Source organism: Manacus vitellinus, unplaced genomic scaffold (assembly GCF_001715985.3).
Source record: "Manacus vitellinus isolate BGI_N305 unplaced genomic scaffold, ASM171598v3 scaffold_62_pilon, whole genome shotgun sequence".
Classification (NCBI taxonomy): Eukaryota; Metazoa; Chordata; class Aves; order Passeriformes; family Pipridae; genus Manacus; species Manacus vitellinus.
In genome coordinates this window covers 2,678,275-2,701,615 of record NW_021940704.1, presented here as the reverse complement: position 1 = coordinate 2,701,615, position 23,341 = coordinate 2,678,275, and the positions used below count along the sequence as shown (strand labels likewise).

General features: G+C 49.3%; 1 protein-coding gene across 2 annotated transcripts; it reads left to right on the top strand.

Moving 5' to 3' along the window:
- The first annotated feature begins 550 nt into the window (after positions 1–550).
- Positions 551–21,735, top strand: LOC103763066 (pre-mRNA 3'-end-processing factor FIP1). Of its 2 annotated transcripts, XM_018083333.2 has the most exons (16): positions 551–591; positions 858–963; positions 3,470–3,554; positions 4,701–4,807; positions 5,539–5,597; positions 6,572–6,682; positions 8,901–9,031; positions 9,785–9,909; positions 10,859–10,964; positions 11,937–12,135; positions 13,512–13,538; positions 14,540–14,597; positions 15,089–15,144; positions 16,227–16,431; positions 17,981–18,139; positions 20,510–21,735. In XM_018083333.2, exons 3-16 carry the CDS (start codon positions 3,543–3,545, stop codon positions 20,640–20,642), a joined length of 1,488 nt encoding a protein of 495 aa, XP_017938822.1. In that variant the 5' UTR covers positions 551–591; positions 858–963; positions 3,470–3,542; the 3' UTR covers positions 20,643–21,735. The 2 variants fall into 2 exon arrangements, with proteins under 2 accessions (XP_017938822.1, XP_017938823.1); XM_018083334.2 differs by lacking the exon at positions 858–963 and having other exon boundaries at positions 557–591.
- Positions 21,736–23,341: the final 1,606 nt, after the last annotated feature.

Here is a 23,341-nt window from a genome sequence, read left to right as displayed (position 1 = left end):
CCCCCCGTCCCTTCACAGGGCGGCGGTGTGTTATTGTCCTTTTATCACCATCACTGGTGCAGGGAGGTTAATGAGGTGCTTTTGTTGGAGTTTCAGTTCTCTAATCGCCCAAACCTTTTGGCCTAACAGGGCTCCGACGTGTCCAGGGCAAACCACAGGACTTTACTGAAACCCTATTGTCCTCCCCCTGGGCTTTCCACATGAATGCTTTTGTGTTTCTTCTTCCCTGGCAGGTTACAATTCTATATAAAGACCTTCATATCTTCCTGTGTGATGTTTGTCTCTACTCTCTGAGACTTTAGGTGTATATTTTGAATTTTGTTCTGTGTCAGTGGCTGAGGCATCACCTCTGCAGATGGATGTTGCTTGTTGGGTTGGGTTTATTTTTAGTTGCTCCATTTCTAGTTGAACTTTGTTGGAAAGAGAGCGTTGGGGTTAGGGCGCCTTGGCACCAGGAGGTATTTCTGTACCTGTGATGCCTTTTGTGCTTAAATTTACCTTTTTTTTCTTTCACTTGAATAATTTCTTTGTTCTTGCTGTTGTTTTTGCAGATGACACCACTGGTAAGCAAGAAGATGGACCAATTTCTGGGTGAGTCCAGAGGCTATTTATTCACTCTAACAGTACATACTACAAAGAAGATAAAGACTTGTTAAGCAGAGCTTCGAGTGCTTAAGACTGGTGCTGTTGCCAGGAACAGCAGCCTGTCCTTTCCCCATCCCATGGGATCATCCGCAGCCACTGTGTTCGGCTGGCACACATTTATGGATGTGGAAGGCGGACTGGCTCAGTCAACTGGTTTGATTTAAAACTAACTTTTAGCCTTTTTTTCATCTCACCAATTAGTTTTAAATCAGATCTGTTTTCCAGTTTAATGCCCTGGGAAAAATGATGCCTTGAGGACTGGCCTTTGTGCTGGCCTGGCGTTGGTGAAACTGTGGCCTGTGCTTTAGCCTGGAAAAGGTAAAACATCTTGGGTTAAAATCTTGACATGATCAAATCAGCACATTCTGTGAGGTGTCTAAAGTGTGTGGTTTGGGTAAGACTTGGAGATAAATTCAATGATCAGTTTGGGTTTCTGTGTGTGGAAAGTATTGTCTGTCCTGGGTCATAATTCCTCTCTATTTGCAGCTGTATGTTTTGTTGAGCTTTCTCTCAGCACAATATTATCTGTTTGCCATTTTAAAATGGAGCATTTTCCAGAAGACATGATCTTCACTGGACTTCTGTGTGCTCAGCACCTGCCAAAGTTCAGTCTAGTGTTTATTGTGGCCGTGGATTCAGTGTCTAGAATTTCTGGGATTTTTATGGATGCTGTCCTACTTGTGTGCTTAAGGAATATGAAAACTTGTGCAAATAAACAAGTGCTAAAAAACTCAGTAAATTGTTACCTAAAATCATCAAATGAGCTTTGTGGGAAAGAACAACTTTTAGACAGAAATTTACTGCTGATTTGCATAAATCTATTGTTCCATGTCAGATTCATCTGAAAGGAATTTTACTTCACAAGCAGGATTAGAAATCTGAATTTCCAGCAACTGCCTTCAATAACTGTAAGATGCAGGAAGGAGAAGTACTAGTGCTCGTGTTAGCTCTCCTTTTTTTTTTGTTGTCCTCTTTTTGGTTTTTTTCCCCATTTCTTCCTTGCACAATGAGAATCTCCCTAAATGAAGAGCTGGGGGGTGTTTTAAGAAAAAACACTCTTTGTTTGCTCTGTTGTCAACAGCTGCAGCTCCAGGGATGCTCTGCTGGTTTGTCTGGAGTGATTGTCCCCAGCCATGGAGCAGAGATCCATGTAGTTTGGGCTGCAGTGTCCGTTAACATTCCCAAGCCTCAGGGATGTGTTGAACACCATGGGGATGCTCTCACAGCAGCAGTGCCCAGGATGATGTTGGCATTCCGGGGCAGTGAAAGGCCGTGAGGTTTTTCTGGGTGCAGGTGGTGCTGGGGACCTGCCAGATGGCTCATTCCTGGGAAGCAAACAGGTTAGGGAAGGGCTGCTGGGGAGCAAATGTCTCTCTAAACTCCAGTTCATAAATTTTAATGCACACCCACAGATCCCTTATGTGACTTGAAGCTGAAGGTAATACTTGTCACTCTTCCTGAAGTCAGGAATCACAGTCATCTCAGATTCTTAAACGAAATTCAGGAGTTGAGGTCAATGTTAGGAGTTGATTGGATTGGGCAAAAGGTTTTGGTTCCATCAGAGAGGTTTTCTCCAGTGGTCCATCCTTTAGTCCTCCTGTCCCAGCCTGTGTCTGCAGCATGGAAATACTTGGAGGCTCATTTTCCCTCTGACATCTTGGCTGCTTTTTATACCTGGAAGTGTCTGCAGGTGTCACATCAGGAACATGGTGACCACGGGACCTTCTCTGGGCAGCTGCAAAGCCTTGAGCCCTTCTTTTTGATCTTGGCTTGATGAATTTCTTTGTATGTGGGGCTTTTCCAATATGGGCCTTCAGTTACTGCTCAAATTGTTTGTTTGTTCTTTGTTTTATGCTCAGTAACTGGTGAATTGTGTTACTTTGGCTTGTTTGGTGTCTCCTTTCCTGCCGTTCTGTGGCTTTAATGTGACCGGTGTTTGGATTCTGTGTTTGTTTTTGTAGACAGTCTTGTGTATGTTTGTTGTCCGACGTGGGATTTTAAATAGCAACATCTCCACAAAGCTCTCGTGGAGAACTGGGTTTTCTGGGCTATTCTAATTGTCTCTCTTGAAAAGTCAGAATTGTTATGAAGTTTTACCGGGTTTTATCTATGACATTAGAGACAAATGACCTCTTTCTGTATTTTAGTTCTGTGACACTTGGCATACTCTTTTCTAGCATGTGTGTACCAATTTGACATTCTTGCTCGGCCAACGCAGTAAATAATGTTAATGTTTGCACAAACTCTTTATTTGAGGTAAATCCAAACCTGGCCATTGTTGCATTAGGGCTAATTTGTAATGAGTGGGAAGATTGGGTGGATAATTATCTGTGTTTTCTTCTTGGAATTTTAACTTCTCGTTACTGTAAACTATTTGCAGACACACTGAAATCACTTTTTCCTCACTTTTTGGGACGGATGCCCTTGCTGCTTACTAAATACTTGTGTAATTATGAGATCCTTAAGGGTGAGGGGAAATTTTGCTTCTTATGGTCTTATTCTTCTCAGCTGTGATTGTGCCAGACCAAAGCTGGAAGCTGTTCTAGCTGCCACTTACACATTAGCTGTGGAGTGCTATCAGGTGCTCTCTGGGTGTGTGAAACTGATTCTTTCCAGCAAAAGCAAATCCAAACCAAGGCAGGAGGATGGAATTTTTGCCATGTAGTTGAGCTGGGTGCCAGCAGAGCAAACACAGGACATGAATAAGGTGTTACATGAAAGTCGCCTGGAGGAAGGTTTTAGAACTGTTTGTAGGTGAACCTCCAGGCTGGGCTTGTCCACCTGCTGTTCTGTGTCATGGTCACTTTGTTTTGTGTGTTCCCAGACATGCAGAATCTGCTCATCCTCTGCAGGATGCTCCCCAGGAGAGCCGGCCTGTCAACAGTGAGGACCGGGAGATGTCCCAGCACGTACGTGTCCCCTGCCCACGGTGCACAGGGTGGGGCTGTGCTGCTCCACACTCCTGGAGAAACAGATGAGCTGTCAAGATCCCGGGACTGCCTAATGCCTTATCTTTGTAGTGTCAGGATGCACTGACAGCCATTCCCAGTGCCAGCAACACTTCTCTTATCAGCCTGCCTTGAGGAGTGTGAAGGGAGTCTGGTGTGAGCTCTGCTTGTGCCCACCCAGGAGGCGCATGAGGGGCTCTGGTGCTGCAGTCTGGCAGGAAAAACAGAACATGGTGTTACCTCCAGCTCAGTATTCAGTGTGACTTCTCAAGGGCCAGTAAGATCTGGCAAACACTGGGATAGAAAGCCCAAAGTGCTGGGAATCAGTTTTGATTCAAGCTCAGACCTCTTAGAATGCAATCCATGGCTCGATGCTGAAAGAGGAGGAGGAGGGTTGCTTCTCCCCTCCCTTCTCTCCTGGTCTCTGATGGGTTTATTTTCTGCCACTGTGGCACATCAAGAGGGCTTACAGAGGGTTTGTGTGCCATGGAAAAGGAGGGAGGGAAGGAACACCTTCCTCATGCCCTTTTGTAGGGTGACGTGTTAATTCAGCTCATGCATCTCACAGAACTGCACTGCCAGATGTCTGGAAACCTTCCTTGCCTATTCCTTCATTTTTGTGCCCCACTGGGGCTTCATTGAGGTCAAATCAGCAGCTGTAAAGTGAAGGGACCTGGGGATTGACTGTGCTAAATCAACTAAGGCAAACTGCTCAGCAGCTTCCTACCACAGAAGTTGTGAGAGAATATTTGCCTGAAGGTTTTTGGGGGAAGCCTGGTGAATGTATTTTGGTAGGTTTTATTTGTGGTCATGTCCTTTGACCGTGGAGCTGTGAGGGAAGTGTGTCAGAAAAGCCCTAACCCTTTCATAAAGAGTGGGGCAGAGGAGCTGAGGGACGTGGTGACATTCTTAGACCTGAGCTAAACCTTCCCTGCATTCAGAAACGTGACCCTCCATGAGAACTGGGGCAATGACTTCAAAGAACACAGGGGTTTCTCTGTGCATTGGTGTGAGGACTGCTCAGGAAGCTTTCCCAGATGTGGCTGAGTGTCCTGGGGCATTGTCACTCGTGTGCATCACTGAGCTCCTGTGGTGGCACTGTTGCAGGCCCTCCCCAGCGGCGAGGATGATGAAGATGACAGCGACAGTGACAGTGATGATGACGATGTCAAAGTGACCATTGGCAACATCAAAACGGGAGCACCGTCCTACATGTGGGTATTGCTGCTCAGGGTTGGATGCTGGGGCTGAGGTGGCTCCAGCATGTTGGGATTGAACTGGGAATGAGGCAAGAGCTGCTCTGTCTCCTGGGAGACACAGGGGTAACGGCCAGAACACTGGAATGGGACTGGGAGCTGATGGGCAGCTCTGTCCTGCAATTGCTTGTTGGAGAATCCATCTGTAAAATAGGAATGGTACTCATGGGTCTGCTGCTGGAAAATTACCCTACAAATTACTGTGCTTCATGGGGCAGAATCAAAGGTGGGAAGTCACACTTAACTCATCTGTGAAAACTTCCAGAACCCAAATCTCTATTGCTGAGAATTTGCATAAAGCTGTGGATTTACTAATTCCCAGCTGTCAGATTTTTCATGGCTCAGAAATGGTGAGGCTGGATTTGAGAACCAGGAGATGGAATTTTTTAAAACTGCCTAATGTGCATTGAATAAAAATAATAATACATCACTCTTGCCTGCTGCTAGCAGCCTTCCTCTCAGGGGAATGCCTTACCTGTGCTTTGCTGCATATTCTAGTTCTTCCACTTTATGGATAATTTCCTTCTCTTGTTGTAAAGGTAGTTTCACTCTGATGGATGACTCTGAATAGCAAACCCAGGTGAACTAAAGCATCTTCTGAAGGGTGTCAGGGCTTGAGTATATTTTGCGTGTGAATCTTCAGCCAAGTCATTTGTTCAAATGCCAATGCAGTGATTCTTTTCCAATAGGGGAACTCCTATGAACCTAAACTTAAAAACGGGTAGAGGCTATGGAGCATCTGCTTCAGGTACCACTGTTGTTTTTATCCTTCACCTTTTGCAACGTTTCACTCCCCTGGCACTGAGAGCTGCAGCAGCTGCAGTTTTTTTCTTTTTGGAAGGATATAGAATTAGCACATCTTATGTAAACCAGGCATAGTGCCTTTCCTAAAGATAAGTGCTCCTAGGGCAGTCTGAAGGTCCAGGATGCAGTGGAGGGATTTATTTACCCATCGCTGAACAAGGTGTTTATAATTCTTTTTAAACGATAAAAAAGTACATTATTACTTTATAGTAGAAAACCCAGAATATTTCTAAACTGTATTGTTGCACTGCTTGCCTGGAGAAGGACTGTAACTCTGCTCCGTGTCTTGAGCTGCTTGCAGTGTGGGATACTCAAAGAAACAAACTCTGGCCTCGAGTATCAGCTCTGCAGGTTTCTGCTGATGAAATTTCCCCCTCGTTCAGTTTAGTGTCTGTTGTATGTTGAGACTGGGATTCTTTCCTTCCACATATGTGAGACTGTCCTTTTGTGGGCTTCATCTACTTCCTTCCCTTAATTTTTTTTATCCAAATGAATTCTCTTCTGAGTGAGAAAATAAGAAAAATTCTCCTTGAAGATTCTGTATCAGATTTTTGCTGATTCCCATTAGTCCACAGTCAGTAACGACAAAAATATAAATATTTTGCCTGTGGAGAAAAATCATTTTATTTTCCTTTGGGGTAAATTTCATGCATGATCTAATGGTTTACTGTCTGTAGTACCAATCTGGGTTGAGTTTGCTTCTCTGCTGTTCAACTGCAAGTGCTGCACACCCTGGCTGTTTGTTTGTGGAGTGACTGAAGTATATTTATTAAAAAGTTGATTGTGGCTACCTATGTGCTGCAAAGCCAGGGATTAATTCACAGCAGCTCTTTGGTTTTGACTGGAATAATTTGCTCAGCAAATGAGAGGATTAAAGGCATTGCATTAAAAGTAGTAACAGTTTCTCTCTCTCCAAAGCCAAGTTGCAGCCCAAAGGTATTGACTTGGATGCCGCAGGGAATATAAATGGATTGCCTGTTATAGAAGTGGATTTGGATTCATTTGAAGACAAGCCGTGGAGGAAACCAGGTGGGGCCTCACAGTTCCTTGTGATAAATATTTTCTGCAGTTTTAGTTGTCTCTCTTTAATTTCACATGTTGTTTCTGTCCATTTGTTGTTGCCAGGGAACAGGGCAGCTGGAACAATGAGTGTTGCTCAGCCTCTGATGCCTGTCTAGACAATCAGTGGCATTTACTGATTGAACAAGCCATGCTCTCTCTAAAATTGGACTGCATTTATTCTAATAATTTAGCTAAAGGGAACAGCTGTTTTTTTAATGATCTGTTTTATTAATTCCCTAGTTCCAGAAAATGTTGCACTGATACCAATCCAGTAATGTTTGTTGGCCTTAAAGGCATTTGAGTGGATCAGGATTTGGGTATTGATTTGTGCTCTCCTCTTCTTGTGCAGCAGCTTGTTCTGTGTCTCAGAACAAGCCCAGAGTTGTCCCCATGTCTCCTCCTCGTTTGAGTCCTGGGACTGCCCACACTCCCTGGTGTGAGGGAGGTTTCCACTGTTGCAGGACAGCTGTAGGATGCCACAAATGAACTGCTGCTCTTCATCTGACACAAAATGAATTGAAGGGACAAGAGATCCAAATGTTTGCTGTGCTGCTCATAAAATGTGCTCTGGTGAAATGTCACCTGAAACAAAAAATCCTCTTCTCAGAAATAATTCTTCTCCCTGCCTGCCCCTGTATTTTATTTATCTTTCAGAACTCTTGCTGTGCTGAGTAAGTGGTGCTGTTCTAAGGATGTTTGTGGTGTGGTTTGGGTGTCTCTTGCCCACATGAAAGGCATCAGGGTACAGACCAGAGCTAATAACTCTGTCAGGGTATCAAACCAGCACTAAAGCTGCTCCCTGTGATGGAGCAAGTGCAGGCAGAATAAAACATGTAACCTTTCTCCTGCAGGGATTTCCCTTGGTTGTGAGGTGAGAAAGAGGGGAATGGGAAGAAAATTAGTTAGAAAGAATACAGTGGAGTTCAGAGGTAAAGCCTGGAAATGATTGTAGCCGTGCTGCCATTCCCAGACCAAAACAGAGCCAGCCGGCCCTAAAACACTGTGGGAGTAGAGTAGAGGGAAGGTGACTGCAGAGGTGTGTGGCCTGGATTTATTGGAGATGGCAAGTAGCTTGTTATTCAACAGCCTTTTGAGTTTATATCCTTTACAGTTAATTGCTCAGCAAGTTGGGATCCCTTTGAGTGAGGGAGAGGAAGAATAAATCCTGTGTGGAGGAGCTGATGGGGGTCTGGAATAGAGGCTGATAAAATAGATGAGTAAACGTGGTGTTGCTGGGTCGGTGCTGGTGCAATTTGCATGTTTGGGTGGTACAACAGGAAGAGTGGCCTGCCTAGGAGATAAACTTAAACCTCACTGCTTAGACCTCACCACTTAAACCACTCTCAGAGTGCTTTGCTTAGCCCTGTGTCAGCTCTTTGTTCTGGAATGGTCTCTGTAGGGATATCTTTGTGTGTGGGATGTTTGAGGGACACCTCAGCGGGGCAGGAGGTGCTTTGTAGTGCTTCCTGGGGGGAGGTGGGAGGAGTGCTCAGGGAGTTCCTGCAGCCAGGATTGTCCCTTTGCATCCTTGGCAAAGCAGTTTGTGGGCACCTCTTGTTCAGAAGTGCTGGTGCTGAATGGGCACATTGCACAGGAAACTGTCAGTGTGAGATAACAATCTTGGATGACTAATCAGGGTTGTGACTGCACTGTAATTACTTGTGCAGTCCAGGACATATCAATAAAAAACTTGCACTTTAGATGTCTTTCATGTAATGAGTGAGCCCCAGAATCTCTTCACCAAACAGCAAAGGCAGTGATAGTCAGGAGGGGAATGTGTGGGCTCAGTTCTGCCGAGAAAAAGGTTCTGTGACACCATCCCATTTTTGTGCTGGGAGCTGGGGAACTGTCACTCCTGTACTCTCCCCAGCACTCACCACATGTGGACACTTGGAAGAAAGCAATCTGGAAAAATCAGGTTGGTGAAGAAGTAGTTGCAAGCAGCTCTCCATGGCCTGTGTAGGTGCTGTGTTGTGTCCCAGGTGTCCCGTGGTGCTCATGGTGTCCCCCTCCCACCAAAGGTTCTGCCATCTCTGGCCCCAGCAGATTGTGACAGTGACATGCACAGCCAGCTGGGCTCTCTAGAAAAATCTTGGTTTTCTTAGCTCTTTATTTAAGCAGTTAAAGAACAGTTGGAGGATGCCAGTCCGCAGAATCTCTGTGTAACTTCTGTTCCCTCTGGCAGGTGCTGATCTCTCTGATTACTTTAATTATGGATTCAATGAAGAAACATGGAAGGCTTATTGTGAGAAGCAGCGGCGGCTGCAGCTGGGGCTGGACCCTGCTCCCCCCATCAGCACTGAGAACAAGATCACGGTGGGTGACGTGTTCCTGCTGCTCATGGCTCCAGGAAAACTGACTCTTGGGGTTGTAGTCACAGAGAGAAGGGTTTGAAAGCAGAAGGTGCCTCAATTCCAGACTGTTCTGTGTTCTTTGAGTGATTAGAAATACAAAAACGAGTCTTTAAAGATTGAGTCTCTCAGCTGAAAATCTTTTCTCTATGGGAGGGACAGTTCTGTCTGTCTGGCAGGTTTGAACCACCACAGCAGCAAGACCGGAGGGAATTTCCAGTTGACTTTGAGGCTCCCCAGCAATAGGGGTGTCTGGCTGGAATATCCTGTGGATGAAGGAGGTGCAGGAGGGGAGCTGGGCTTCCATGGCTGTTCTGCTCACTGCTGTTGAGTGCTGCAGTTGTGTGGCTGCCTTTTGTATTTGGAGGCTGCTTTGGCCATCAGCCTTTGCAGAGTCCATTGGTGGCCAACAGCTGGGAACCAGAACTTCAGCCAAATTGTCAGTACAGCAAGTATTACAAGTTCCAGTGTTGACTTAAGGACTACCTGAGAAGGGACATGAGATTATTAAACGTTTGGACTTCTAACAGGAGACAGTGGCCAGCAGGAAGGCTGGAATGGCCTCTAGTTCACAGAAATGTCTGTGCCTTGACTGAAGAATAGGTGGCTTGTGGCAAGAGCCCTGTGATTGTTCCTTTTCTTTTGCTGAGGGTTCTCTCTGGTGCTACATTCAGTTGAAAGAGCATTAAAACTGTCTGTTAAATATTGCCTTCCACAGGTTCAGCAGGGGAGAACAGGAAATGCTGAAAAAGAGGTGGAAAACAACATCATCAAAACAGAGTTCAAAACAGACTTCCTGGCACTGGTGGGAGGAAGGATGAAGGCTGGGCCTCCTCCCAACAGGTGAGAGATGAACAAGTTCTTCCTGGGGGCAGCTGGGATCCACCTGGGCCACATCTGAACCCCCTCAAGCCTCAAACAGAAGCTTTTAAACTTCCCAGGAAGCTGGGAAGCTGTTCAACAGACAGCCCCTGCCTACCCATTCACCTCTCCTGGTGCTGTTGTCAGTGCAGGGAGGGAGTCCTGGATCCCAGCTGATGGGACACATCTCTGGGAGCAGAGGCAGCAAGGCAAACCCCTCAGCTCTGAGGGCTTACCCTGCACACTGCTTGTGCTGGCCTGGCTGATCCCTGCTCCCATGATGGTAGTCTCCAGTGGCAGTGGGTTTGGAGTTTGGCAGTGGATAAGAGGTGGGTCCTGAGCCTGTGTGTGACGCTGCTGGACTGTGGTAAAACAATTGAGTCACTGATGGGAGCCTCTGCTGGGGAAACCACTTGGCCCTTTTGAGAGCCATGGGTTTATCAAAAGCTGCAGAACAAACAAAGCTGTGTGAAACCTGACAGGCCAGAGCTCTGTGCTCTGGGGGCTTCCGGTGCTTCATTCCCAAATCAGCTTTTGCACACCTGCCTTGCAGAAACCAGCCTGTCATTCCAGCTCTACACTTAGTCTGAGAACCAGCTCTGTGCTTTGAGTTTAAGCTTTAAAGCTCTACTCAGTGTGTTGGCATTTGAGCACTTTGGGGCTATTTCTGTCCCAGTGTGCAGTCCCTGTTATTACACCCATTTGTGGGGATTCTTTGGATCATATTTCTGGATTTTCAGAGAGACCAAACTCAGCCCTGCTCAAAGTGAAGTTCCCAGAAGTGAAAACAGGCTTTTCATTTGCCTCTTGTCAATTTGAGTGCTGTCTCTGGAGATGTTTGCCTGTTGGGAAAGAATGCATGAGAGAAGTCTGGGAAAATGGCTCCTTCTGATGTCTCTGAGCCTAAAAAGGTGCCTCTGCTTTGTACTAGGAAGCTGGGTGGGACCATTGATGTGATCGGGGGCCAGGCAGGCACCATTCGGAGGGTGGAAGGAAGACGTCGGGATAAACACGCCTCAGAGGAGAACCCCATCCAGGTAAAGGTTTTGTGCTGCCTTGGCAAACTCCTGACTCTATTGCACTTCTGCTGAACCCTGAGCAAATGTCTGTGCACTCCTGACCTCCCGTCCCAGTTCCTGCCTGCAAAGCAGCAGGTGATGTATTGACCCTACAGGGGTGTGCGCACGGGTTGTTCCCTCCTGCAGGCTCAGTTCACTTCTGGGTTAAAAACTTGGTCTCGCTAGGAGCCAGATTTGTCCTTTAAAGACTAGTCTTCCCTTCAGAGTGGCAAAGCCTGAATTCCTTTCCTTGTCAGCTCTCCCAGAGTATTTCTTGGGCTGTATATCTGGGAAGCTCTTCTGTGGATCATTCCCTTTCCCACTGTTGGGGTGGAATCTCCAGTTCTGCAGTGGAGGGTTTGTACCTGGGACTGGTGTTTCATTTTGCTTTGAAGTAACATTTAGTCTCAGCAGCATTTGGTGCAGCCCACGCTTCAGACAGGCTGGGCCTGTGGTACTGGATCTTGTCCCTTGTAAGGAATGAAAGCCTGGGGTATAAAACTGGTCTCACTTCCGAGCTTGCATGCCCAGGGTATGACCATCATGTTCTGGTTGGCTTCTCTGTAGGAAGCTGCTGTGTGCAAGGTTTGAGGACCATCTGCCAAAAGCTCTTCTCTTAACCCTCTTGTTCCTACCAGCCACTTCTAACTCTCCAAGAAAAGCCAAACGTGGAACGAGTCCTGGTTTTGTTTTTACATGTGGGTTTGTGGTCAGTTTATTTCTTGCCAACAAGAGGAGTTTGCCTGAGAGAAAGCATTTGCTGGGCAGTAGTGGCTGTTCCTGGCCCTTACAAGCACTAAGAGCTGCATTTCCAGGTCCCTCTGGTGCCTCTGCAGATTGGTCACTCTTCCCAGGCATTGCCCCCCGCCTGCTTCCTGCCAGCACTGGGAGGTCCCTGCTGCAGGAGCAACGGAATTAAAATGCTCTCTCCTCATTCCTCTGCCTTCTAAGGTCCTTGGAGACCACGGGAGTAAACCACAGCCTCCCCAGCAGCCCCAGCAGCCATCCCAGCCCCAACAGCCTCCTCAGCAGCAGCCGTTCGCTCCACCAGCAGGGCCTCCGCCTCCCCCGCTCGCTGGGCCTCCTCCACCACACTTCCTGCACCCTCCTCCTCCAGTCACCTCTGTTCCACCTCCCCTGCACCCTCCAGGTACGTGCTCGCTCTGAGGAACGCGAGTTGGGACATCCCAGGCTTGGAGCAAACCAGAGGTTCCATGGTGAGGTGCTGTCAGGCAGCTGAGCAGGCAGGGAACAGCTCCTTAACTGGCCAGGCTCTGTTCAGTGTCTCCATCAACCTGTTGAACATCTGCCCTTGAATACTTAAAAAATGGCAGCTGGTCCTTCAAAAAAACAGCTCTGGACTTTGTTTCCTTGAGAGAACCTTTCAGTGCTGCTGAGCCATTTGCTTTATTGATAAATGTAAAGGAACGGGTTCCTCTTTCTCTGTGCAAGAAGTTGAGGATGTTGGAATTGCTCTCCTGGGTCAGATCAGCAGATTGTTCAGGTCAGGATCCTCTCTGGCTCTTGCTGATTGTAGGTGTTTCCAAGGTGATGCCGGAATAGGCAATTCTGCAACAGCAGCTGTAACAAATAACTTTTCAGGCCTTGATTGATTTATGCCTTGAAATACCAAAATTGGTACCTTTCTCTGTGCATTTTACTGTTCAGCTGCCACTACAGGGGGATTCTGCTGCTCCCAGAGGAGTCCAGTGTCCAGTGCAGACCTCAGAGCAGTGCTTCATTTTCAAAACAAAGTATCAGTAGTATAAATAAGTTTCTAGCACCAGGCAAATGGTTGACAGAACAAAGAACTTTGCAGTGGAAAAGGACAAATCTGCAGCATTTTCTAGGGGCTCAGGGTCATTTTTCTGTGCAAGTTTACAGATATAGTGGCCGTGGCCTAAGGCACATATTTCTCTCTTCACTTTTCACTGAGTCTGTGCATCTTCTGATCCCACATGAGTCATGCCTGTGCCCCTGGCTTCTTCAGCTTCTGGCTGAAGTAGTGCCAGTTTTAAGTGAAGGGGCCATGCTCTGGGCTTCTGGCCAGGCTTCAGAGGAGTCACCAGGAGCACTTCATGCAGTAACCCCTGTCTGAGGAGGATTCCTCCTGCAGAACTCACTGATACTTTTCCTGATAACTTTTCCTACTGCCTTTCGTTAAAATGATTGGCAAAATCCAGATGGACACACTGGATGGAGCCTGCAGCAGGTTCTCCTCTGTTCTGAAGTCCAAGTCAGTTGTTCATGTGTTGACACTTAGAAAAGGAATTCTCCAGTGTAAGAGGGCGGCAACATTTTACATTATAACATAAAGGTAAAGAGATCATCATTGGAGAAAATGATACAGTTTGCAGGGTAGTTCCTGCTTAGGAGCAGCAATTTTTCTGCTGCTGTTTGCTCCAACATGTGACATTTATTCAAAGTGTCCTTGAGGTTTAGCTTGAGGCACAGAGGTGCCACGAGGCACAGAGGTGCCATGCTTTTCCTGTTGTCCTCACTTGTTTTCCTTGCTGATTTCCACAGGCCTGCCACCTCCAGGTCCCATTCCAGGTAGGTGTTACCTTGCTTTCAGTAACAGCAGCAATTCTGAACACACAGTGGCCCTACTTGAGCATTTGGAGTGAGTGACATGAGATAGGATGGCACCAGTTCAGAGCACAGTTAATTTAAGACTAATGAACTCCAATGCAGTGTTGAACTCGATCTTATCTTATATTCTGGACCTAAATAGTCATCCATAAGGATAAATTCTGTCTTGCTTTTTCTCTGAAGACAATTTGAAAAAGTGAAATGGAGAACTTGACATGGCAAAAGCCACTTAGATTTAAAATGGTTTAATTCTTGGGATTCCTTTATGCAGGAATTGGGGGTGTGAGACTGAGCAGAACAAATGCCACTTCCAGCAGAGGCTGTTGCAAAGATGCTGAAAACTAAGGAAAAAATGTAACAACTAATCTTGTGTATAAGTCAAGAAGCCCCTAATTCAGAGCTGCTGAACTCCCTAATTCAGGACTAAATTGTTTCTAGCTGTTATTTTTTTTTTCTACTGGAAATTTTGCCATTGAAAACAGTTAGCTGCTGGTAGAGCAGAGCACTTGGAGCAATAGGTGTGACCAGGTGCTGCCCCTCTGAAAATCCAGGGCTGACAGTGAATTCTGTGCTTTGTAAGGGACAAAGTTACTCATTTTAATGAATGGAGCGATAAAACTTTTGCTGTAGTTGTGACATATCTGCATCCCAAAACCTACTTTTCTTCCGTAGGACTGTAAGGGTTAATCTTTACTCCTTGATGACTCTTATGGTTAAGATTTATAAGCCAAAACAAGGTAGTTTTTCTTTCGTTTTTCTTCCCATACCCCCACAGAACTAACACAGCCATAGGGTTTGAATTTTGGGAGGAGATACAACCCTAAAGGAAAATGATTCCATTTCAAACAAGGCCTTGTTTAGAGTAAAAGGTTCTTTAACTGCTTTGAACTGTGAACAGCACTGAAGTGTGGCTCCCCTGTGCCAGCTGGGCCTCTGTGCTGACATTACCCTTCTGTGTTTAGGGTTGTTCCCGCCGCCTCTGGCGCCGCCACCAGCTCTTCTCATTCCAACCTTGGATGGGTAAGACCACACCTGGGCTGAGCCAGGGGTGCAGCTCTGCTGGAGTGAGGAAGGGAGGAGAAAAGGTTAAAAAGCAGTGACAGTGATTCATGGTCTGGTCTTGGGTTGGGACGGGAGTGAGAGCAGAGTCTGTCAGGAATCCTCTGTGCATTTATTTTCGTCGCATTCAAGGCACAGGAAGGAGTCCATACAATCTAGGCAAAATCTGGGGTAGCTGATGGCATGTTTTGTTACTATAAAGATTCTCCAGGTAGTTTGGGAGCAGGGGTGCTTTCCCAGGAAGCCTGGCTGGGGTGAAGCAGGGCAGGCAGTGGGGTTATGGAATGTTTGGAAGCCGTGGCAAAGCCCCTGCACCCGTGTGCATTTCTGGTAGGGGGGGGTTCCCATAAGGATGTTCCACAGACCTCCAGAAAAAGCGGGGTGACCCTGCAGCACAGACATCCCTGCAGGGACTCCCTGCTGTTGGTAACTCCTCCTTTTCTCTCCCCCAGCCAGCCAGCCAGCTACAACAACAGGCAGCCACCTCCCTTTGGCTACAACTCCGCAGGTGAGCACTGCCCAGAACAGACTGCTGCTCTCTCTCCTCTGGTCCTTGGCAGTGCAGGCTTTTCTGAGCTGACAGGCAGCAGGTTTGCTTTAACTTCAGGCTCTTGCTTGTGACTCAGATGATCCCAGTCAGTAGGAACACACCCTGAGTCTGACTGCACTGGGCAGTGCTTGGAGAGCTGAATGTTGGGCAGCCCTGGTGGTGCAGTTTTGTGGCTGAGTGCTGAGGCTCAGGCCAGCTTTCAGCACCAGAGAAGCTCCCCCAGATGCCTCAGCACTGTGTCCTCGTGCCTGTTTGCACACACACGTGCTCTCCCTCACTCACACTCTCTCCCTTTTCCCCACCCTCAGAGACAAGCACAGCCATCCACAACTATCAGCGTGGCATCTCCTCCCTGAGCTTTTGAATCCCTCCTCACCCACTTCCCCCTCTGTCTTGCCTACAGGCACCATCTCCTTTGGTTTTGTAGTGGCAGAGGCAGTGCCAGGGTTTCAGCAGGATCCCTCCCTGGGGCAGCCCAGGCAGCAGTGCCCTGTTCTCTCCCAGTCCATAGTGACCAGCACTCGGAGCGGCCTCTCCTGGCCGTGCTGAGCAGGTGGAAGCTCCAGAGTGTGTCCCTGCAGGAGGGGTTGGAGCAGTGCCAGTCCTTCCGGAGCTCCGGGTGTGCCGCTGCTCAGCAGCTGGCACTGCTTCGGGATACCCCCTTACTGGCCCAGCTGAACAGCCCAGCCCCTGGCTCTGGGCCCATCAGGTGACATCCTTCATTCACAGCTGGTGGCCCTGGCCCTCACCAGGTGCCACCTTAGACCAGAAGGTCCCTGGTGAGAGGTGAGACAGGAGGCCAAGAGCCCAAGGCTAGCAGAGGTTGTGCAGCACTGCCTGTGATTACCTGCTCTTGCTGTGTCTGCCTCGGGGAAAAGGTGTTCTGCTCTTAGCAAACTGCTGGAAGGGAAAGGGAAAGGACAGGAGAGGCCATTGTGTCCTTGGATCTAGCTGTACTGCCAGAGGGGATCTTTGGAAGGGGAGGGACAGGGGGGATGCTGTGGCTGCTTCAGATGAGCAAGGCTTCTGCTCTCCTGCAGATTCAGGTTTCATCAGCTACCCACCCATCTCCACGTCCCACACTCCCTGGGTGACCACAGTGGACAAGGGCACGAGCAGCTCCAGCAGCAGCCACTGGGAGTACTCGGGCTCCAGGCGGGAGAGGGAGCGGGAACGGGAGCGGGAACGGGAGAGGGAGCGAGACCGGGACCGGGACCGCACCCCCACCACCAGTGAATACAACAAGTGAGTGCTGCTGCTCATCCTGCTCACGTGGGGAGGCTGGCCCTGCCCCACAGCTTCACAGGGGGTTTGCCACAGGGTGGGATTGTGGATGGTACCAGTGGAATTTTCTGAAATGTCTGGGGAAGGGATACTTTGGATCAATGACTCGAGGACAGACCTGGAGCTGGTGTCACTGGCTGATTTCCTGTGTCTGGGGTTGGGATTCTTTGTTTAAATCCAGCAGAACCAGTTCCTCTTGCCCTCCCACCAGGCCAGTAAATGAAACAGCCCCTCTGTGTTTACCTGGCCTTTCACAGCTCCGTGTGAAGCGCAGGAGCTGCTGCTTCTTGTCCTCTAAATGTCACTGGCAGATCAAAGGACAGACACCCTGCCCTGCTCTGCTCTCCTGGAGAGGCTTTGGGGCAGGGAGTGCCACTGCCTGGCAGCAGCCGGGAGAGACCACCTCAGTGGGAACTGCTGTGTCCTCAGGTGACAGCAGTGCTGGGAGCACTGGGGGAAGGAGAGGAGGCTTGGAGCCTCCCTGACCTGGAGAGCTGAGCTGGAGGCTGGGCAGCACGGACTCCTAAACCAAACCCATCACTTGGGTGTTCAGTCACCAGCAGTGCCAGTGCTCTGCAGGCCCAGAAATGCCAATAATCATTCAAAACATGATCAGAATGTGCATTCCTGACATGGGGTGCTTCCTGCTGGGGACCTTCCCAGCCTGGGGAAGGAGCAAACAGGGCAACTTGTTCCTGAGCTTTTTTCTTTTACTTTCCCTTTTTTTTTTTTTTTTTGAACTTAGGAGCTTGTGGTCACTGTGGGTGGGAGGGGCAGGAACACAACAGATGGCAAATTTGCCAAAGTGGGAAGAGCTCAGAGTCCCCCACTCCCTGAGTAGGTTCTTGGGCAGCCAAGGCTTGGGATCAGCACTGGGCACATTGTTGGCATTTCTGGGTGATGTGGAGCACTCTGGAGCTGAGATCGTGCCTGTCAAAGCAGGATGTGTGGCAGTGCTCGGTGTGCTCCTTGGGAGCACTCCCAGATCATCAGTTTATTTGTCCAGCTCGTTCCCAGGAGCGTCAGGACAACGTTTGGACTTCCTTTCTGTCAGAGTCTGAATGTTGTTTCTCACAGAGGGACTTGTTAACCCTTCATATTTTGGCTTTCAGAAACTGCACATGGACTGTGAGGTGTAGAGGGAAGGGGATGGGGGATGTGTCTCATTTTGGGGTAATTCGTGCCTGCTCCTGTATGGGGATGGAATGAGATGCTTTGTAGGCAGAAGAACCACCTCAGCTCTGCTCACAGAAGAAAACAGCCCGTTAGTCCAACTCAGAGAAAAGAGTTCCAGATTTTCCGGGGTGTTGGTGTGGTGAGGGAAAACCCAGCAGCAGGGGAAGCAGAGTGGTAAGAGGAGCCTGTTCGTGTTGTTTTCCTGTTGCAGGTTTTTTCAGGAGCACCCCCAGTTGCTGTGGGTAGAGTGCGAGGTGCCAGATGTCGGTGAGGAGGGTCACAGTGCGGTCCGAGGGGCGTGTTCCTGTACCTCACTTGTGCTCTCTCCCCCCAGTGACGACGAGCGGTACCGCTACTACAGCCGGGAGCGCAGCTACGACTTCGAGCGCGACTATCGGCGCAGCCGCGACCGCAGCCGGGAGCGAGAGGACCGGCACCGCGAGCGCCGGCACCGCGACAAGGAGGAGAGCTCCAAGCACAAGTCCTCCCGGCGGTGAGGGCTGGGATGGGATGGGATGGGATGGGATGGGAACGCTCCTGGCTGCGGACAAGGAGCTTGATGTTCTCGGGGTGAAGTGTCGCCCTGGCTCATCCTGTGAGCTGCTGATGTCCCCAGAGGTGATGCCCCAGGTGGGGGCAAGAGCCTTCGGGAGGAGGAAACATCTGTAACAGGAGAGGAGCCCTCAGTGCTTGTGAGTTCTCAAGAGGGGCAGCACTGAGGAGTGGAGGAGGGGTGACCTGTGCTGTGGGTCATGTTGCTCTTGTGCACAAGGGCAGAGCTCTCTGCAATCTGAAATGTGTGATCAGAGCTCTGTGCCCAGCGCCTGACAGCGAGGCTGGTGATGGGCTGCACAAAGGTGAGACACTGCTGAGGCACAGCCAGATGTCCTGAAATCCCAGTTTTTCTGGAGAAAATGTATTTGCAACAGATGATCTTCCTGGGAGAGCACTGTTCTAGCAGCAGCTCTGCTCCCTGGGCTGAGGCAGATTCTCTGCTCAGATCCTGTGTCACTTCACATCCTGGTAATGGATTGAGCAGACTTGTTCTTGCTCCTTTTGCTTGGTGCTTCAACTTACTTCCTTCTTTTAGATGAAATTTGGGTCAGCTCTGTAGGTGATGACCCTTATTTTGAAATTGGTATCACAGAAACTCCTGCACAGTGATAGAAGTAAAAGGCTGTTCTCATCCTTAAGGAGATGAGGAAGTTATCAGGGAAGGACTGATGGCTGAAGGGGTGGAAACAAAGTGTTGGGAAGAAAGGCCAGGACCACCTGAATTTGTTCTGAATACAGAACAAATGGAAGCTGGGCTGGTACCAGATGAACAAGCCAGTGCCTTTAGGGGATATTTCTCAGCTTCCTCCACTCAGAATTGAAACCTTGTAGTAGATACCTCGCTGTAGGAATCCCTGCCCATGGCAGGGGGTTTGGAATTCAATAATCTTAAAGGTCCCTTCCAACCCAAACCATTCTGGGATTCTGTGAACAGGGTAAAATTCACCCAAGCAGGGGGCAGATCTGCTTGAGAGCTCCATGTGCAGATCTGGGCTGGGGCACAAAGTGGGAACCGGGAGACTTTTCTTCTGCTCCCTAAACCACACACAGATGCTCCCTCTGACTCAAAGCAGTGAGATGAACAGTGTTTGTGAGCTAAAGAAACGGGGGCAATACTGTGTTTAAGGCCACTTGGGGTGCATGTCAGAGTCCCTGCTTGAGGCACACAGAGCTCTGAGCCTGGTGAGGCGTCTGCAGGCACATGAAAGGCTTTGGTTGGAGTTTCCAGCTCCCTGCAAAGTGCCCAGTCTGCAGGAAATCACCGATGCTGGTTCCAGTATTAAAGGCCAGTCCCATTGTCCCAGCACAACCCACTGACACATTGTCCACCGGGTGGCTGAAGGTGTTGATTTTTTCCCCTTTAATGACTATGAAACCATTCATTAAACTAGTCAGAAAGTTACTCGAGGCCAGGAGCTTTTCAGCCAGGTTCAGCCAGTTTGGTGTCTGTGCTGCCAAACCAGTGTTCCAGCCATGTCAGGATTTGTCTCTAACCTGACACTGTCCCCACTCGTGGAGCTGTGCCTGTGCTGGGATGTTCATCTGCATTTTCCTGTGCTCTGGCTGTGTTTTACCTCTGCCACCTTCACCCCATGCTCAGCTCTCAAGAGCTCGCCTGGTTTGCAGCCTGTGAGGAGAAATAATTGTGTGTTAGAGAAGCAGCAGAAAATCTCCTCCCAGGAGGGACCAGAGCAGAGCTCCCACCTTCCCACTTCCCCTGATGGGAGGCAGAACTGTGCCCAGGGCCCAGTCCGAGGCCCTGCTGCCTGGGATTCCTCCCACATCACAGAGATCCTGTGCCAACAATCCCAGCTTTCCACCTGCATCGGGAAAACGGGTGAGGAGATAGAGGAGTTGTGGAGCGTGGAACCTGTGAAGAGCCAGGTCGTGTGAGTAAGCAGAAGCAGAAAGAGGATCTGCCTCCCATTGGGAAATCCACATTTCCCTCACTCCATTGACCCCTTTCTTGCCTCAAGTCCCAGGATTTCCCCCAGGTGTTCAGAGGAGTGAAGGTTCCAAACCCCTCTGGACTTAGGGCTCTCCCTCCTCGCAGCAGCTCCGTGCTGTGCCAGCATTGCTGGAGCTCCCGTGGAGTGGAGGGACGTGGATGTTCCACAGAGCCGCAGTGGCAGTGCCTGCCGGGCTGTGCTGCTGCCACGTGTGGCGTTGGCACAACCTGCGGGATCAGCTCATCCCAAACAAAGCCGGGGAGGCCCTGCTGGTGTATCCCTGTCCGTGCAGGTCCCTCGTGTGGCAGAGCTGTGCTGGCACAGGCACAGGTGTCACTTGTCCCCTCTGTTCCCCACAGGAAGCAGCACGAGAGCGAGGAGGGGGAGAGTCACCGGCGCCACAAGCACAAAAAGAACAAGCGGAGCAAAGAGGAGAAGGAGGCCAGCGAGGACGGGGCCCAGGAGGGAGAGGAGCAGGACACCAAGGAGTGAGCAGGCCCCCTCAGCCCTTGGGAGGAGCCACTCCTGGACCCCCAGCCTGGCACTGCTGATGTTTGGGGTGGGGGGTGATTTTTTTTTATTATTTTTTACTTTTTCTAAGGGAAGAGGCCGACTGGGAGCCCTGACACGGCACAGGGCTCGGGGAGCTGAGGCTGCACGTGCCCTTAAACTTCCTTTTTTGTTGTTTTTTGTTTTTGATACAAGACAATACAGCAGTACTAGTTACAAAGCACTGAGCTACTCTACTCATACACATCCCTAGGGAGGACTTTGGTGTATCAGATCCTATGGTTTCTGATGGAAGATGGCTTCAGCTGAAACTAACACAATTAGGTAATAGCTTTTGGTTCTTTTTTGTCATCATCATTCCTTTTTCAATAGGACAGTAAGTGCAACTTGAAATTTATTGTCCAAAGAACAGTGTGACTTAGACCCCGAGAGCCAGCTTAGAGTCTGGCGTGGTAGTGAAGTCTCATCCCAAATAAATTCCTTTATAGCTACGGAAAGAGCCTCTGGTTTCTCCATGACTGAGGAGCTGCAGGGTCTGCTCTGCCTACTGGGCACAGGGTCTGCTCTGCCTGACACTCACCCAGCGCGGGCAGAGACCCCAAAACTCACTTTGTTACCCATTGCAAAGGTAGCTCTGTCATGTTACACCTCTGAGTGGGAATCGATGAAGACCTGTAGTAAGAGTTTCTCTTTAATTACTTTTGACTTGCCTGTTTTGTTTCCTTTTTCTTTTCTGAGTTGAGCTGAATAACCCAGGGCAGTAGAGAGCACCAAGTCCCAGCATTTTGCCCTCGTGGGGTTGGCATTTCTATTTGGTTATCACCAACACTCCTGTCCGATGAATTCCTTCCCCTAGATCCCAAAATAAATTTAGTCGAATTCCAAAGTTTCTTTGGACTTAGTATTGGTTGGGGAGAGGGGCAACAGAGATGTTTCTGGGTGGGGAGAACAGGGGAGATAATTTTAAGGGTTTTGGTCCTTAGGATCCCACCCTTCAGTTTGTGTGAGTCCACAAGTGTCTCATTTTTCTTTGACTTGTTATTTAAAACTGTCTTAAATATTTGTCCTAAAATAATATGGTTCTGAAATGTTCTGTATATTTTGGTATTGTAACCTTGCAAGTCTGAGTGTGCAAGTGTCAGGGCTGAGACCTGAGCCAGGAGAGCCCTCTGGGAATGGGTGACACTGGGATGAGTCCTTAACTGCAGAGCCTGGGGGAGAGGGGGAAGAACTGGGGGCTGTCTTGGGTTTTGGTTTTTATGGCGGTTTTTCATGTGCTTTGAGGTCACGGGAAATGTGTGTGCCCTTACCCAGGATGAGGGGCAGGGCCTGGAATGGGGCTGGAGCTGTTCCTCCCTCTGCAGCCACAGCAGACCCCAGGGTTTGGGAACGTGATGTCTCTGAGGGGCAGCAGAGGATGGGCAGGGGTAACCCCAGCCAGGGAATCTCATCTCCTGGCACTGGGGGGGACCAAGTGCAATGCTCCTGGAGTTCAGCTGAGAGTGCCCAGGAGCGTTCAGGAGCTTGGGGGGAACTGGCTTCTATGCAGTTACAGGAGCCCGGATTCACTGGGGTTGGAAAAAGCCTCTGAGCCGTCACCACCTTGTCAGCAGGATCATGGCACTGGTGGGGCCTGGGCAGGGAGAAACCACACCTAGCCTGGTGAGGACTCAGGAACGCCTGGTCTGTGCCCTCCCTCGGCTCCCAGAGCACAGGCTCCCCTGGGCAGGGCAGTGCCAAGGGGAGAGGGCCCAGCAGCCCTGCCCTGGGCTCCACAGAGAGCCCAGATTTGGGAATTGTGAAATGGGGTTGTTTTTTTCCAGCACTGAACTCTGAACTTGCAGGGCAGCAGTGCCAGAGGGGGTCAGGCAGTGGCCCCAGCCCACCCTGGGTCAGAGAGGGGCTGGCACAGCGTGTCCTGCCAAGGGCAGTGGGGTGTGGCCCCGGCCAGGGCCATGTTTGCCATGGCTGCAGGCTCAGGTGTCCTGGGGCCTCTCCAGGGGTGGGCAGAGCTGTTCCACAGCCTGTGGAGGTGACAGAAGCCTGCTGTAAACAGACTGAATTCCTGGTGGTCACATCCCTCTGCTTCCCTCTGCACCAGGGAGATGGGGAATCCTGCAGGGATGGGGCAGGGGGAGCTTCCTCCCGAGCTACTGAAGGAGCTGGACCTGGGTCCTGCACTCCTGGGAGCAGGGTGATGGTGCCAGGGGCAGCTAGGAAGTTAAGGTTTTAAATTGTTCTCTTTTAATTAAATAAATAGAGATCAAATGCTTGCCCTTAATACCAGGGAAACGATCTTTGCTTGCACCAGGAAGCTGCTGCAGGTTTGCTGTTGTTGGATGTGGGGCTACTGTTGGTCAGGGTTGTTTTCCCAGCCCCAGCGTATTTCAGGATAGTCCAGCTCCTTTCCTGGGGGCTGTTTCCTGCCGCCCAGAGCCAGCTTCCTGGAGCAGTGTCTTGTTGAGGTCACCTATTCAGGGGGCATTAACTGATACACTGGAAAGAAAAGTGAAAACCACACCTATGACACATATTTTTCAGCAATATTACAATAATTTATAAAGGCATCAAAACAAATTCAACATCTATTAACAAGCTGATTTTTGAAACAACATTTAAATTATGAGGACATTTTGGTGAAGTTGAAGGCACCTTGGAAGGAGGTGGAGTAACAGTAAAAT